Source organism: Temnothorax americanus, unplaced genomic scaffold, assembly GCF_048541705.1.
Source record: "Temnothorax americanus isolate GAGA-0224 unplaced genomic scaffold, ASM4854170v1 Scaffold35, whole genome shotgun sequence".
Taxonomy (NCBI): domain Eukaryota; kingdom Metazoa; phylum Arthropoda; class Insecta; order Hymenoptera; family Formicidae; genus Temnothorax; species Temnothorax americanus.
Window position 1 is genome coordinate 1,825,365 of NW_027509496.1, and position 17,583 is coordinate 1,842,947.

The following is a 17,583-nucleotide window of genomic DNA, read 5'->3' on the forward strand; positions in this document are numbered from 1 at the left end:
TCGAGATCCTAACTACCAGCCGGGATAGAGAATTTATTGACGGGATCTCACGCGTTTTCGCCTCTGCGTACATTCGCGCCAAGCGAGAAAGTGTCAATAAAGATTTCATTTAAAACGCCCGCGTTTCCGAGCTCAGTTAAATCCAAATACATTTCTAAATTATGTTATTTTTTAATTTTATCATGTATTTTTGGTTGTTAAAATAAACTATTGTGTTACTTTGTGTTACTTCAAGCTTCGGTGTCAGTGGTCTCTTACCCACTATCCTTTCCTCACTCACACGCGCGCAAACAATATCAGTTTTGCTTCAAAAGAATGTTTCAAATCCTTAAAGCCAAATTAAGCATTTATAAAAAAAAATACAAATTTCTTGTTTTGATCTATATAATGACATATACAAAGTTCATCAAAATTGAACGAGGGCTGAGGAAGGAATGTTTGGTTAAATGTTTCTTTGTTAGTATGTCATTGTAGTTAGTAAGTAAATATATACTTATTAGACGATAGTTTGATTTATGGCTAAGTGAGTTTTAATGATTGCAATAGAAAAATAGTACCAAGTAAGTCTATTATAAATGCTCGCTTGTTACTGCGACACTTTTCACATATCTTTCTGCATTTTGTTTCTCTTACATTCTCAAAGAGTTAAGAGTTAAGATAACCATTATTTGAGCTAAAGAAAAAGATGGATTTTTACTATGCAATTTATAACAAATTTAAAAATGCAAAATTTACTATATTTAATATTTATTTGGTGTTATATATATATATATATATATACTCACAACATTATTGGATTGGTTAAAATAGTATCCTGGATTTGATGATAATGATGATTTAGAACTATCCTGATAGGCGAGAATCCCTAATTGATATATTTGTCTTTCTTGACATTCTCCGAGTCCTCGTACATGTAACCAATAAAAACCTGGAGTTTGATTCGCATATAGAACAAAATCAACACGTTCACCTACACACAAATTGTATATTTTTAGAATTCTATTCCACTTATCCGAATAAACTGCAAAACCACATTATTCTCACAGTACAATATATGGAATAATTCATGTATAATTATAAGAAATATCTTTTACAAATGATAAAATATAATAAAAGCATAAACCTAAAGAGCATAATGCTATCTACCTTCTCATAACATTATTTGTTCTATAGGTACAATTATTGGCAACATATAAATATATTTTTTTTTAAATAAAATCATACGTTTTCTGCATATGTGAATGTATTTATTTCATCATTCTATACATGCAAAACGTTTAAGTAATTATTAAAAAATTAATAGTTTACAAAGTAGGTACGTCAAACGACGCGATAGCGTCGCGACATCAAATACATAAAAAGGGTGACTGCTCCGTCCAACGAGAGAATATCCACGTGCATGGGCAAGCAAAGTGGGAAAAGCGTGACACATCGCTGACAAAGGGAGAGTTTGAGGACTGGAAAACGGATTTGAACGAAACTTATTTCTGTAATAGTCCTTCACTAATACTAAAACATAGTGAAAAGCTAGCGCGCAATGTTTAGCCGTTTTCGAGAATGCTTTTGGAAAATAGGCAACGCAAGTTTATCAGCTCGTAAGAGGTAATTTTCGTCGAAGTAGTGCAGCGAAACAGCTATAGCTCTTGACTGCTATGCTGCTGGCCCGCGTTTAATTCTCATCGACCATTTTACAATTTTTTTTTTTTTTTTTTTTTTTTTTTTAGCATAGATGGGAATACAAAAGTTGAATTTAACTAAAACTTTACTTTTTAAAATAAATATCAATATCTAATTTTTACAAAAAATATAAAGAATGTTATTAATCTTAAAAAATATTTGCAATAAACAATAATTTATTTTCATATAATAATTATTGTTTGGTACTGCTTTGTAAATAGTTAGTTAGTAATCATTATTTGATAAGTTCGTCTTGTACATTTATTGTCTCGCGAAACGTCGGCAAATTGCGATCGATAGCTTTGATTGATATGCCTACGCGTGACTCATCAATCGGTGCTGCCATTGCTCATCCGCCGACGGTAACGATAAGGAGGAGCCGATTACTCGTTCACGACCACGCTTGCAGGATCGCTCCGGAAATCAGTTCAGAACAACGTGTCCTTGGAACCACTGCTTTGTTGCCTATTGACTGCTGCCTAATATCGCGGACGCAGGAAATTACCAGGCCTTGCCGAGCGGAATACAAGGTACGTGCCGGGCGGTAAATCGCCTTTTAATTTGTTCGCTTGCATTTCGCTTCTTCGCGCCTCTAAAGGCGAGGAAGATACCCTCCTTCTGTTCCTTCGAGTCATTTCATAGTTTTCTCGCAAACGAGGGGACATAAGACAACCCTTTCTATCTGGTCCTTCGAGCCGGATTATCGCGTTAATGTATACTGCCGATCTTTCGCTCGTTTCCTAATGTTTGCTTAATAGCTTCGTTCGCGCAATAGCATTAACGATTAATCGGTGTTGCTAAGCGAAGGTTGCCTTCGGAAAAGCGGCTTTCGTCGGACCAAGCACAGTGCTACGGTGTTCGCGGTAAACGAAGCTAAGACAGCCACCATGAAGGGCCTTATTTCTAATCCGTGCTCGAGGTCGCGGCGATATTCGTTTTTCAATCGAGGTTACGGTCCTCCCGCGCAAAACATTGCCGTTGCCTAATAGTAAAGTCGCAGTCCAATCGTGAAATCACTTAAAGGGATTGCCGCTCGCGGATCCCGAGTATTATTTGCCCGACAATATTGACATTCTACTGGGGGCAGAATTGTTTGGCTTAGTATTGCGTGATGGTCGTCGTAAAGGAGGAGATGGGGAACCGGACGCCTTCAACACAGTATTCGGCTAGGTCTTGACGGGCGCGGTGTCCCCGTCGTTACAAATAGTACCCCACCACTCTCGAGTCTATCGAGGCCGCAGTGGGTTAATTTTGGCAATTAGAAGAAGTACCGGAACACACTTCTTGTTCGGAAGAAGATCGTCGATGTAAGGAGATCTTCGCAAAGACCACTTAGCGTTACCACTTGGGTCGCTTCGTAGTTTTATATCTTTTTGCGTCAGATTCTTTTACATTTGTCGACTCGCGTTCTATAGCTGTTAGTCGTCTCCGCGCACTCGAGCGCCGATTCAAATCCAATCTAAAACTTAGAATTAGTTCCAATAGTTTCATGCAAGACTATCTCGATAGCGGTCATATGGAATTTGTCAAGCTGCCCGAACGGTCCTTAGGCCTTTGTTGGCATCCACAGTCAGATAGTTTTGGATTTCGACCCCTTGGGATTCCTGGCTCCACTCACGTTTACTGCAAAATGTCTAATACAACGTTTGCGGACGCTGAAGCTGGAGTGGGATGACGAGCTTCCGATAGATATCTATCGCAGTTGCGAACGCTATCAGACTGAGTTCGACGCGTTGGCTTCCTTTCGCATTCTTCGCACGTTTGATACGTGCAATGTAGTTCGTTGTGAGCTTCATGGTTTTTGCGATGCCAGTGAGCTGGGTTACGGAGCCGTGATTTATTTACGCTTTGTTACACGAGATGGTGTAGTGATTCGTTTACTCTGCGCTAAATCTAAAGTAGCACCGCTTCGGTCTATTACAACACCTTGTTTAAAACTTTGTGTAGTTCTATTTCTTTTAAAATTGATCGCTTACATTCGTCAAATCCTTCAAGGATATCTTAGCGTCGATGCCAAATATGCCTGGTCAGATTCCGAGGTTCTTTTCGTTTGGATTCGCTCGTCTCCACATCGGTTGAAGACACAGTTCGCAATGGCGTTGCCCGCACACAGGATAACGTACAGGTCTCAGTTTGAGGCTATGTCAATACTGAGTCGAATCCGGCGGATCATTGCTTCCGTGGACTTTTTTCCCGCGTTTTAATGAGTAATTCGATGTGATGGACTGGACCTGAGTGGCTCGTACGCTCTGAGCCTCGAGTTGAACTTTCCTTTAGTTTAGAATCTTTTCCCTGCGAGGAAGAAAAGATCGTCTCTCTCACTTCGCTTGATCCAACAAGTCTCGTGAACAAATTTCTGGATCGCTTCTCCTCTCTGGATAAAATTTGTCGTGTTCTAGCATATTGCCTAAGAGATCTTCCATAGATCACGCACCAAACACGGATTCATAATTTGTCCGCCGCGATATTTCTCGATCGCAATTTTACTGTAGCTTCGCGACGAGAATACGCGCGCGGAATCTACCGTAGCTGTTGATCGGTTTAAATTAAACTCGTCGCTATTGGTTTTAGTAAGACTTGTAATCGAGCAGCTTAGACAAGGAAAACGAATCCCCAAGCAGCTTCTTAAGCTCGCTTCTTTTCTCGATCCTACTGGTGTGCTCAGGGTGGGCGGTAGATTAGTACACTCGGTACTGTCTTTCGAGGCCAAACACACTGTTTTTTTACCAAATAAACATAGACCCACGGATCCTTCTGATCTTGATCAAGATCTTGATCTTGATCTTGAGCAAAAAATCAATTAATTTTTATATTAAAAACAGTTTTCTCAATTTTGAAACATTAACATTATATAATAAATATAATCTCTGCCAATATATTTAATAATAATTGTTAATTTTGACACCATATTTAGAAATTATTATAAATATTCCATTTAAAAAGTACCGTGCAAAATTAATTAATAATAGATAAATATAAAAAATTAATGTGTATATATGTATATATAAAACATAAATTTTTTAATTATTTTGCAAACATACCTTATAATTTAAACTGATAAAATAATATAATTACATATAAACTTATATAGTCATATAAGATTATATATGATCAGATCATAATGTTGCATCTCAAAGTATCCGATAGATGGCATCCGACGGAATCTGATGTAGGAATTCGGTACCACAGGAGATCGATTATTCCTCCGGGTGTCGGCCTACTACCGACGTCTTGACGAGAGGTATCGAGGAATGATTACACACTCGATTACTGCTGATATAATAATACTTTATTGCAGACCACGCAACAGCCACACGAGTCAGTACAAATGTAACGGTCGTCGAAACTCAGTTTTGCCAACCTCGTAACTCTCAACCCTCTTGCTAGCGCAGGAGAGGGGGCTGACCAATCGGAAGGGAGACAGATATGCTGCTCCCTACACTGATTCTCGTATTTAAAATTTGATGAACAGTGGTATAAGAACGGTATCAGACACGGCAGTGTTATGCTAAGTTGCGCCAAGTTATGTAAATCGTGGAACGGCACAACTTTTGTATCGTGGAGTCCACTTTTATAATAAAGTGGCACATTTAAAAAATAACATTTGAAAACAACAATTTTCTGCAGTGGATGGACACCGGATCGGATTAGATCTACTCATGTCTGATTAGATCTGAGCAGATATAATAGATTATATTATTATCGTTACATATCTGACTCTATCCTCTAGGATCGGATCAACTCATGTCTGATTGGATCTGATCAGATAGGGCCAATATTTTGATCAAACTAGATCTGAGTGGATTGGATCTGATGAGATCTTTTCAGATCTCTTCCATTTTTTCCCGGGATACCAAGAAATAAAATATATATAATGAAGTGAAACATATCGTTTCTTATGGATTTTTTTTACGCCAGATTTAAATATGACCTTAGTTTTCGTCTAGCATGAAAATTCCCTGAGATAGATCGAGTTGAAGTGAAACTTGATACCGCCTCTTACGGATCGGGCTGCTTACTATGAGTCTCCTTGTTTTTCACATATTGGGATGGCGACAGAAAATGCTCTCAATAATACGTGAACTTCAGCCACGCATTCTTCCTTATGCAATACACCCTGACTGGAAATCATCACTTTCACCCCCCTGTATCTCCGGAACCGTGCTTATGCTCATCTTGAAATTTTACTTGGATTAATGTTTCATTTAATAGTACTATTTGACATGAAAAAAAGTTTGAAGTTCGAGGTCCAAAAAATAGGCGTTTGCCATCACTCTGAAGCCAATTTGTTAATAATATTTTAAACTAAATATTATTAACAAATTTTTGAAGCTAATTTGTAGATAATATTTCAAGTAACGAATAATTAATATTATTCAATAATACTGGTCAACAAAATCTTATTGTTTTCAGATTGTTTTTAAAAGAATGGGTATTTTTTACTAATTTGGTTGCACTAAAGAAGAATCTGGCCTTGTAAATACTAAATTGTCTCTGGTTTTTTAAATAAACGGAGTCAAAGTGCCAAAAAACTTGTTTTTGGTCATTTTTTAACACCTGTAGAACAACGGGAGCTCCTCTAACTTTCTAATTGGGATAAAATAAAAGCTTAAACATTACCCTTTTATTTTAGGATATAAATTAAAATATTAAGTACCATTAACTTGGAATAACAGTTTTTTATACAAGCGCGCACCTATTCCGCCACATGCTTTCCTGGCTGCGCGCAGTTTTCTCCGCTCTCCAGCTATTTTATTATTAAGTATTAAGTTAATTTCAGAGTGATTTACTGTTGTTGATTCTAAATTTGTTATACGTTTTATTAGATTAGCTCTAGCGTTTTCGAGATAAAGCTTTCTCTTATGCCGGATACTCACTAGAACCGTACAACGTGCAACGCAACGGTTGCTGCGTAAATACGTCTTATTCCGGAACAAACACATTGTAAAAAAATTGTAGCAACCGTTGCGTTGCACGTTGCATAGTCCTGGTGAGTACCCGGCCCTAGAAAAGATAAAGAAAAGGTACAAGGAAACTAAAAATTAAAGTATGTTAGCTAACAATGTGCAATAATTTTTTATTTTATTTTTCTTCGCAAAAGTAAACTAACAAAGCATTAACAAGTATTATGTGCGTGCGGCTAGGAAAGTATGTGGCGGAATCGGTGCGCGCTTGTATGAAAAACTGCTACTGAGTACTCCAAGTTAATGACACTTAATATTTCGAAATATAGCCTAAAAGGGCAAGGTTTAAGCTCTCATTTCATCCCATTTAGAAGATTCCAGGAGCTCCCGTTGTTTTCCTACATGTTCAAAAATGGCCTAAAACACGTTTTTTTTGTACTTTTGATCCTGGTGTTTTGAACTTTTTTTTAAATTAGAGCTAATTCATTATTTTTGTTTTCAGATTTGGATTCTACAGAAAAAAATCTATCAAAATTAGTTGCCATTGGCCCGACAAAAAATCCGTGTTTCTCAATATAATAGTTATTATATAAAAATTAATTACTGTGGGCGCTAGCCACTTACGCTGGAGCGTCGCGTGCCCTTCGCAGAGGATATGTCGTAGCGAGGGAGGGATCGCCGAGTGAACTGAGAGACAGAGGTGTACAATAAATAGGTCTTTTATTCTAGGTCCTGTTATACAGATGTCGGTGTGTCAGTGTGCTGAAGAAGGCCCTGAGAAGGGCCGTGGAGGTGGCCCTAAAAAGGGCCGATTGGTTTCTTCTCCTCCTAGTCGCGGAGTCGCTCACGCCAGATGGTGCTCGGCTGCGTCGTGGTCCTCCGGAAGGAGCTGAACTTCCGCCACGCCGGCGGTGTCCCCGGTGGTGTGAGGGACTGCTCCGGTTCCGCAGTCGGTGTCGACTCCGGAAAGAGTGCCGACGGCTCCTCGGTCTGCGTCCCCTGAGATGAGGTGGTCTCCCACTCCGTGTCCGTCTGCACTTCCTGAGTGCCGCGTGATGGCTGGTGCTGCACGCCTCGGTGTACCCGCGCAGGCGGGATGGTCTGCGTCCCCTGGTGTACCCGCTCGGAGGGTGACGGTGGCAGCGGCGACAGGAGTGGAGGCACCGTCCACGTTAGTCGAGGAGACGTGTAGCGCCGAACTCGTACGTCCCACGTTGTGATGAGCGCACGTGGAGGACGAGTCAGTCGCACCGGCGAGAGCTGGAGCTGGACGAGCTTCCACGGTTGGCCTGGGCGGTAGTCCAGGGGCCGCTGAGGTTGTGGAGGTAGCGGCAGGCGAAGTGGCGCAGCTCGTCTCGGTGGTGGCCGTAGCTTCGGCGGCGGTAAGGTGAAGGCGAGATCGGTTATCAAAAATGCTTCTCCTGTTCTTGGCTATGAGCCGAAGAGTAGTCGAAAGCTGTCTAGGCCGTCGCCTTGTGGCCTTTTATTCTTCCCTGTCGGGAACTGAAACGCGAGAAAGTCTGCCACCTGTCGGCGGCGCTTTCGTATAGCTTCGCGGGCCGTAGTCTGGCCCACGCGCTCGGCGCGTGATCGGTGGGCGCGCGCGCGGCGCGCGTACCGTCTTGATTGTGCGGTCGGGAGACCGCCACAATTACTTTTATTAAAAACATTTTTTAAGGGTAACAGTTTTCTTTTTATTTTATTTTTTATTTCTTGCAAGGATTAATGATAAAAGGATCCCGCAAGTCTTTATGGAAATAGGGTCCCGGTCAAACTGGCTAAAATTTTGATATGATGTAGGTTTTGACTCACTGATCAAAAGTCTTAACAGTCACCAGGCTAGAAAATCAAAAGTTTTTGAGTTATGACTGGACTCGGATGGTGGCTGGCCATCATCCCCGGGCCGCCAGGGAGGATCTTAGGAGAACCTGCATGTCCGGACCACTGCATATAGATCCCGGGAGGCCGCTGCGAGAGCGAGGGGTCATAAGACGCCCCCGCAGAATCTGCTACCGGCGGCACTACGCGAGGATCCGTCGCGAGCTCGCAAGCCTGCCTTTAATTGGCCCGCGCTATCGCGCCGAAGGGCTGCGCAAGCCCTGAGTGGGGCGCGTCATCAATTTTGCTATCGAGCAAATCCTCTTGATCGCTTTTTCTGCTCGCGAAAAGTTGCGTTATTTTTCGCGCCCGTTATTGCGTACTTTGGCGAAGAACCAGCCTGAGCCTCGACGAGTAAAAGCAGCAGCGCGGGAGAGGAGCAGACTTTTGTGAGATTGCCTCAAGATTTTTTGTAAAGCCACGAAACCGCCCTCTTGGTCGTGTCTCGCTCGGGCGCTGACATGCGATTAATTAGACTAAATGGCCGGAACGGCGTAGTTTTAGTGTTAGCGTCAGCAGTCGGCATCGGGCGCGAGGGGCCCCGGGATAGTCTCATAGGCTGAAAGAGATCGCGAATTATTTATTACAGGCTCCTGGAATTTGGAGATTGCGAATCCGCCATATTTCTCGCGTTATTCATGCTCGCGACCGCGTGTAACATTCTGTGTATCATTTTACGTTGTAATTTGTGTTGCCGCGTACTTGCGTAAGATTCCGCGGTATTTGTGTTAGATTTAGTATTATCTTGCATTATATTTCGCGTTTTCAGACATTTAGTGTTATCGCGAGTTCTATTGTGCAAAATATTTAGTGTTACCTAATGTGTCTAATCCTTCGCGCTGCATTGAGTGTTATTGCGTGATCTAGTGCGTCGGATTGAGTGTTATTGTGCGTGTTAGATTCTGCGTTCGGATTATCGCGTGTTGTTATTTCGCATTATTAATAGCGTTATATCTGATCTATGTGAGTAAAGACTCTGCGTCTCCTTTGAGCGTAACGTGCCCCGGCGAGAATCTTTTTGCGGTTTCGGACGTCAAGTCCTTGCGCGCCGAGCGTGGTGCAACACTGATTGCATCTGTAATTAATATTCTCTTCAACTTCGTAATTAAGTGTATTTCATGTTTCTTGTTATTTTATAGGCAAGTCTAGCTTACGTTCTACACTATCAAGAGACACGGCAGTGTCTCGCGCCAAGTACACGCGGAGCGAGACCGACCGTGACTCTTTTACGCGACGCGACGAGTTGCGAGAATACGAGATGTTGAGATTTCCTTTTTACTTTTATTATTTTGCGTTTACTTTTCTGTTATGTTTGATTCGATTCCGTAATAAATGTTCTCTTACGTTACATTATCTAATTCTATTAATTCTTCTATTTAGTTTTTTTTAATATTTATCTTATATTTAATTTTTGATCTCTGCTATTTAATAATCCGACTCAGTTTAATTCTGATTTCCGCTATTCTATTCAGTTTGCTTTCGACCTCAACAGTATTTCCAAGTTTATAATAAATATTGTTACTGACTATTATTAAACGTCTGTGTGTTGCTTGACTGTCACCCCGCCGAATATTAGCGCAGCCCAGCATCAACCATTTCGCCGTTAGGTGGAACTGGCCGATCTCTCGCCTGACCAACTAAATTAGCTATCACGGTTTAGCGTATGAATTTCGCGATTTTTTAATAATTTAGTGGACGCGAGCATTACGTGTCTGGCGCTCAATTTTTTGTTTAGAGTGTAATTATCGGGCTGTGTGAGGGACCAGTTGGAGAGGCCTATCATCTTTCTCTCTTCACCTTCCCTTTTGATCCATCTTGCGCCTTGTGCGCAATCAACTAATAAAAAAACGTGACAGTGTGTATGTATAAATGTGTATGTTGTATTCGTTTGTGTAGGTGTGTAAGTGTGTGCATAAATAAAAGTGTAAATGAAGACTCTCAAAAAGATGAAACACATTAAATCTCAAGTACCTACCATTACGTCTACGTCGTAAAAGTCGGGCAACGGTTGTCATGCCGGCTGACGAAGTCAATTTTTGGTATTTTAAACGCCATAACAAAAACTTTTGATTTTCTGGCCTGGTAATCATTGAGACTTTTTATCAGTGAGTCAAAACCTACATCATATCAAAATTTCAGCCAATTTGACCGTGACCCCATTTCCATGAGGTCTGTTGTAAGGTCTTTTATTTAAACAATAAGTTTTGCTTAAACTTAAGTCTTTCAATGAAAAAACAATAGCCAATAAGTAAATGTCAAATTTAAAAGTTTGTTTTAATGTTAATAATATTGTTGCATTCCGGCGGCTTCTGCACTCTACATGTCCAACACAAATTTACTCTCCCCTCTCGGAAAAAAAGTACAGGAGAGGATGTTAACACCTGCTTTAAATTCTCAAACGAGTTCTGATACTCCTCCCCCCAAATAAATTTTACTTGATTTCCGGTAAGCACAAAAGGGCTTCGCTAAAGAAGAGAAACCTTTTATGAACTTTCGATAATAATAACAAAAACCGAGAAAACTGCGTAATTGTCTTTTGGAATAAAGGACCGGGCATTCTTTTACAGGGGAAATCTTATCGGAGTCTGTAGTAATGTTTTCTGCCGAAACCACCCCAGATAGCACAATAACATTTTCGGGAAATCCAAAGGACATCCAGGACGGACAACCGGGATATCCTAGGGATATCCCCATTAAATTCCGGGATATACTTTGGATGTCCTAAGGAATAGCAAATGATCCCCGAATTCTAGTCCTCATGACATCCTGAGGATATCCCATCAGACGTCCTGAGGACTTCTATGGGATACGTTATGGACATTTTTTAGGCGTCTGAAAGGAAAGATTCTAAAAGTAAAATCGAGCTATTAACTCAATCAGCAATAATTGTTTTATGTTTGGAAGATTTTTTTAATATCTAAAAAATATACATCTTAATATTTCAAAAATATACACATATTGCGAATGCCATGATTTTGCATTGCCGGAGACCTGCTTATATTAGCCCTCAACTGAAATCTTCTTACGAGTTGTCTTACCATTATGCGCCGCCTAGTGGCGTTGTTATAAACTAGCACAATGACATCCTCTGGAAATCCGAAGGACATCCAGGAAAAATGCGCTACCATGCATCTTTCTTAATTAGGAATATTTTATAATATTTTAAAAATATTTGAAAAAGATCTCATAGAATCAATAATAAATTTAAAATATTTTTAAATATTTTTTGGAACAAGATTATAAAACTAAATATGTAGATTTAAATTAATATTTAAAAAATATATTTTAAATATTTAAGAAAATATTGTCTGATTGTGAGTGAAAAAGAAGAACATAATATATATAATATTATATAATTTTTACCCTTTTTTTACAAACAGTTCAAAAATGACAATTTTTTAATTATGTCATTGTTGTAGGGTAAAAATTCAATACATTGAATGAAGAGTTAATATATGTATGGCTCTAGATATTTTTGTTCCTCTACAATCAGTTATTGATATTTTCATTCATTTCAAATACGTAAAAGATATCCTTATTACTAATTAAACAAATTGTAACTTTCGGGGTTTTATCTGCGCGGGTCACTCTCCCCCCACTGAGAGTAACTATTCCGCGTTTCCCATTTCCGTGTTCGCAGGATATTCGACCCAGAAATGCCCAACTTTACCACAAAGCTAGCATTCTTTTGCGGAGACGCGGTACCGATAATTGCGCGAGAAATCTTTGCGGACGTTACCCTCTTCTTTTCCTCTTCTTTCCCTGTATGGCCTTAACGGCCTTCGCCCTCTCTACTGCTAATTTCAATGAGATAACTCCCTCCAACTGGAGAGTCCTCTTCACAAAGCCGTCCGTTAAGGCAGAGATAAATTGCGAGCACGCAATCTTATCTCGAACAGCGAAGGGACACTCGGGGTACGCCAACCGGGCAAGTTTCTCCAACTCGGAGCCGAGAGATGCAAAGTCCTCCCCAAATTTCTGTTTACGATTCGTGAAGAAGGAGTAATAATTTTGAGAGAGGTGCCCGTTCCCGAAAAGCAATTCAAGCTTTGATTTCAGCTCTGCGTATTCTAGGTTTTCAACGTGGTCTACTGAGTTCAGAGTCGAGCGCGCTTTTCTCCTTAAACAAGAGGCTAATGCGATGGTCCTTGACGCGTCGCTACATTTATTTGCGCGAGCGATAATCTCGAATTGGGAGAAAAACTCCCGCAACGGTACCGAACCGTCATAAACGTCGGGCTTAAGCTTGTACCTGAGCTCCGCGCGCACGTCGTTCACGCCCGTAACCGCGCCCCGCGCCCCAGTACTCTCTCGTGCGTCGCTCACTCTCGAATTTGCGGCTTAAACCGTAGGGTCCGCGCGCACATCACTCGCCCCCGGAAGCGCGAAACGCGTGTCTGAATCCCAGGACGCTTTATTATTGAAGGGACTTAGCTGTTGGCGGAGGAGTAATAGCTCTTCGTCCCGGCGTGGTAACTCCGCTGTGAAAACTGCCTGCGCCTGCTCCTCGCGCATCGCCCGCATCTCCTGAAGAACCGCTTGGAGAGTCTCAGCTTGCGTCGTGGTCTATGGAAGGGTCTCGTCCCGCGTTCTCTTTCTCGAGGAAGCCGCTGACGAAGCCATCCCGCTCGTCTCTGTGATCGCTTGTCCTATCCTGGACGAGTCCCCAAAATGTTGCACTCTGGCGGCTTCAGCACACTCTCTCCGCACTCCCGCACTTGCTCGCGCGTTTACTCGTGACTCGCGGAATAAGGGAACACCAAGTTTAGCGTGGAAAAAGGATGGTTTACAATCTCGAAACGTTTACAATCTTGGAGCGCGAACCGAAAACGTCCGCCCGAATCTTTAAATTCGGCGGAAATCTGACAGCCGGGCTGTTTCAACAACCCATAGCAACGCCCGTTGCTAAGGACGTTGCGCGACGGAAAATACTGGGCGAAGCTGACGGACTCAGCGCGAGTGCAACAATACATATTACGTCGGGACGTTTCGAACTGCACAGAGTCTTTTTCAGTCGACAAACAATGTTAAGTAAATAATTGAATATAAGTTACATAATAAATTAAAGATAATGTAATAAAATATTAGAATTGAGGATTCGTATCGATGGCTAATAACAAAGTCAATTGGAGTCATATCAAGCATGAGAGCAATAAACTATTAAATGTAAACGATGTATATATGTAAATGTCTTATTGTAAATGTATGGACCCCGCACTAAACCACGTGATCTTGGGCCTCGGTGAAAATGGCTGAATTTTTAATATGTTATACTTTTTGGGTCCCTTTTATTTTCTCAGGCAAAATGTCAAAAAATGGGCAGTTTCAGCGTTTCAACCCTTAGAAGCCTGAGGTCAGAGTAGTCAGACCAACAAAGATATCACTTTTGGATCAATGCGGTTACCATTATAAAGAAACAATATGAATTTTTAGTGAACAAAATAGTTAAAAATAATTTGTTTTTGATACTATTGTTTAAACAATTTTTAGTGAACAAGATAGCCTTTTACTATGTTTTAGTACTAGTCAAAGACTATTACAGAAATAAGTTTTGTTCAATTTTTTTTTTTTATATAAAAAAGGCCTTGGCAGCTATATATAACTTATTATACAGGATGTTTTAGGGTTAAATGTTAAGGACAATTTTGCTAAAGAAAAAAGTTGTTTCTTTAAGAGCATTTTTTAGAGAATCATAGAGAAACATAAAGAATCACTTGTACATGCGGGAATTTTAGGACACTCTACATATCCATAGATTTATCTTAAAAAAAGCATGTAAAAATATTAAATATTAGGTACATTGTTTATATTATCTATTTGGTTATTACTTTGTTTCACCGTATATACTTCAAGTAAATATTACCTGAGGCCAAAGTAATTGCATCTACCAATATTGGCTGCACATTTTCGCCATCTGTTGCAATTATCTGCATGAAATGCTTCTCGATCGTTACTTCAGCCAAACAAACCGTACTGAAAGCACTGATCATACGATATCTATATCTTTTTCCGCTTTCAACCATGAACATTGATAAGGAGACATTTGTGCTTACTCCAGTTGAGGGGTCCTACAAAAATTAATTTTATATAATTATAAACATATTTTTTAGTTTCTCCGATAAGTGAGTACATTCAAAAAAATTGAAAAATACGTTGGCTATCACACATAAAATTTTTCAAAATTCTACACTTCAAAATATTATAAGTTTTTATTTAAATATAAGTTACGTTCTACGTGGTACAAAATTTTAACGTTTTTATCAAATAGTATTAGAAGCGATATAGAGGGTGTTCCACTAATTTTGTTTACCTTAAATATTTCAAACAATGAGAATAAAGTTATGTATAAAAACCATTAGACGTTTATTTCATCGACTACAATTGGCGCAAATAATCATCGTGACGATTCGACCATTGGTTTTGGTCCGATTGATCGTCAATACATTAATAATTTTTTATACTTATATATATAAGCATTTCATTTTTAAATAATTTAAGGTAGTTCGATGATGAAAGGCCGAAGTCAAAACAATGTTTATAATTTTTTATTTATATAATTATAAAAAAATAGAATAACGCATCGCAAAGCTTCGTAACGACGTAAAAAGACCATTAGTAAATAATTTTTACGTTGTAGAATATTTTGCCTAAAATAGATTAAATAAAGTGTGTGTTAACGCGTCGCTTGACTAGTTTTCAACTTTAATTGTTAATTAAAAAAAAACTGTACGGTGGATCGTGTTCACCTTCAACTATAGGCTTCCTCACAGTATCCTCTTTCCATCGATATATATTGTTCAGACATTTTTGGCAAAAGATTTTTCGCAAACTCGTGTTATTCATAGGAAAATAACCTCTTTTCCTATTAGACCAATGTTAAAATCATTAAAATCACCTAATTTTAAAATTAAATATCTTGAGAACGGGACGGTGAATTATCTTTTTTCTGGGCTTAATCGATTCAGGAGAGTTCCTTTTTTCGATATAAAAAATAAAACCTATCACTTTTGGCAAAAGTTGTTCATCATCGAACTACCTTAAATAAAATTAAATAATTAAGTAATTAAATTTTTCGTAATAAATTTAATAATTTAATTTAATTTAAATTATTTAAAAATGAGATGCTTATATATATATATATATATATAAGTATCAAAGATTATTAACGTCTTGACGATCAATCGGACCAAAACGAGGATTATTTGCCAATTATGGTCGACGAAATGAACGTCTAATGTTCATTATATCGTTGGCGAATTACGAATGTACTTTCGGTTTATGTATAAAAGTTGTATGATTTGGAAAGAGACATAACATAGTGACAATAGTTTCCTTACAAGAATGTTCGGGCGTGCACTGAGTTGACGCCGAACGAACCGCCGGAACCATCTAGAAAAGACGCGAGATATCACGTGCGGCTCCGCTTTGTTTTTCGTACGGAAGTCACACTTTAAACCCGGTGACCGATACTGTTGACGAGGACGACTGACGAACAAAGGCAACAGACAAAGATTGTCGATCCGTTATATACCGCAAAATGAAAGTACAGCGTTTAAAATTTAACAAAATTTATTCTGTTTATTAACTTGTTGCTTGTCCGGAATGGAATTTGGAAAGGCCGAGACACTTGGGCGGAGGCACCGCGAGTCTAGCAGTCGTCCTTCCAACAGATAGCGAGAAGAAGGTTTATCTAAACGCTGCGGTTGCGAATCGCACCGCTTTTCACAATTCGATTAAATGCACGCACGGCGCGAGAGAAAAAAAAAACGTTCGCGTAGAGTTGCGCGCCCAGCGCGAGAAAACGGAACGGCCTAGCGCACAGAAATTGAATCGTCGAAACGCGGATTGAACTTTGCTCGAATTGCTTGTGATTATTGATGTGTACATTTGCGAGAGGTCCGGACGACTGTGTCGGGAGTCTTTTCGGGAACGGTTTTCTGGCAAGGATTAACGTTAAGATTGCTCTAATTGGCGCTCGTCGAACTCAGGCGCGTGTCAATATTGATTCCGGGCCTCTCGGCGTTTCCTAACTTATGTATATTATTTGGCGTGATAAACAGGAATGAAAAAAAATATATAACAATACATGTAACGGAAAGATACAAATTTAACAACAATTAATCGCTGGTATCCCCAACATACCATCCGCCTCGAAACCATCGTTTCAAAACGAATGGCTGAGCTGACGCGCGTTGCTTGAGGCGGTCGCTAAGTTCGGGCAATCTGGATATATATACAGGAATGTTTACAGATTTACGCCGGCGTTTCGGCGTTATCGATGTCGATCGGTAACATGCAGACTTTTACAACGGGCCGCTTATAATCGGACGTCGCGGTCTTTATTGTCACGACGCGTACGACGTTATCGGAGCCCGCGTGACATTGAATTATGCGGGCTAACTCCCACTTGCACGGTGGAAGTAAAGGGTTTTGAAGGAGTACGAGCTGCCCTACTCGAATTCGCTCTTTCCCGGGTTTTTGCCACTTAGCTCTTTGCTGTAGCGTGTTGACGTAGTCGGTCTGCCACAGCTTCCAGAACCGTTCCGTCATCTGACGGACCACTTGCCAACGCAAAAGCCGATTTTCATTTAGATGAAGCACGGAGGCTTCGGGACTCGCGGTTAGCGCGGCGCCTATCAAGAAATAACCGGGAGTGAGCGCCTCATATTCGTCAGCGGAGTCGGTGAACAGAGTTAGCGGCCTGGAGTTTAGACAGGCTTCTATGTTGCACAGGAGTGTCGCAAATTCCTCGAACGTGAGAGTATGCATTTCTAGCACTTCTCGAAGGTGGTGCTTCACGCTTCGAACTCCGGCTTCCCATAACCCGCCGAAATGAGGGGCTGCCTGAGGAATGAAGTGCGAGATCCCACGACCGGACATCGGGCAAACATGCATCGGACCCGCGTAATCCAGACCGCAATGCTGAAACGCGCGCGCGGGAGGGGAGACTCTCACGTGAGACAGCTGTCCCATGATCGGAGTGGAAGTTGCCGCCTTTTCGCGGGCGCATGTTACGCATTGGTGGATTGCGGCCTTTACGATATTTTGCGCGCGCAGGATCCAAAATTTCCGGCGTAAAATAGCGAGGGTGAGCTGCGTGCCGGCGTAAAGTGACCTTAATTGT

At 40.5% G+C, this 17,583-nt stretch overlaps 1 protein-coding gene across 1 annotated transcript in view; it reads right to left on the reverse strand.

Moving 5' to 3' along the window:
* Nucleotides 1–391: 391 nt before the first annotated feature.
* LOC143901636 (uncharacterized) overlaps nucleotides 392–17,583 on the reverse strand; it is a 226,935-nt gene continuing 209,743 nt past the window's right edge. The window contains exons 6-8 of the mRNA XM_077414064.1: nucleotides 14,323–14,527; nucleotides 786–970; nucleotides 392–673 (exon numbers count right to left, since the gene is read on the reverse strand). Of these exons, the coding sequence (XP_077270190.1) occupies nucleotides 665–673; nucleotides 786–970; nucleotides 14,323–14,527 (399 nt within the window). The 3' untranslated portion in view covers nucleotides 392–664. The remainder of the gene's footprint in view (nucleotides 674–785; nucleotides 971–14,322; nucleotides 14,528–17,583) is intronic.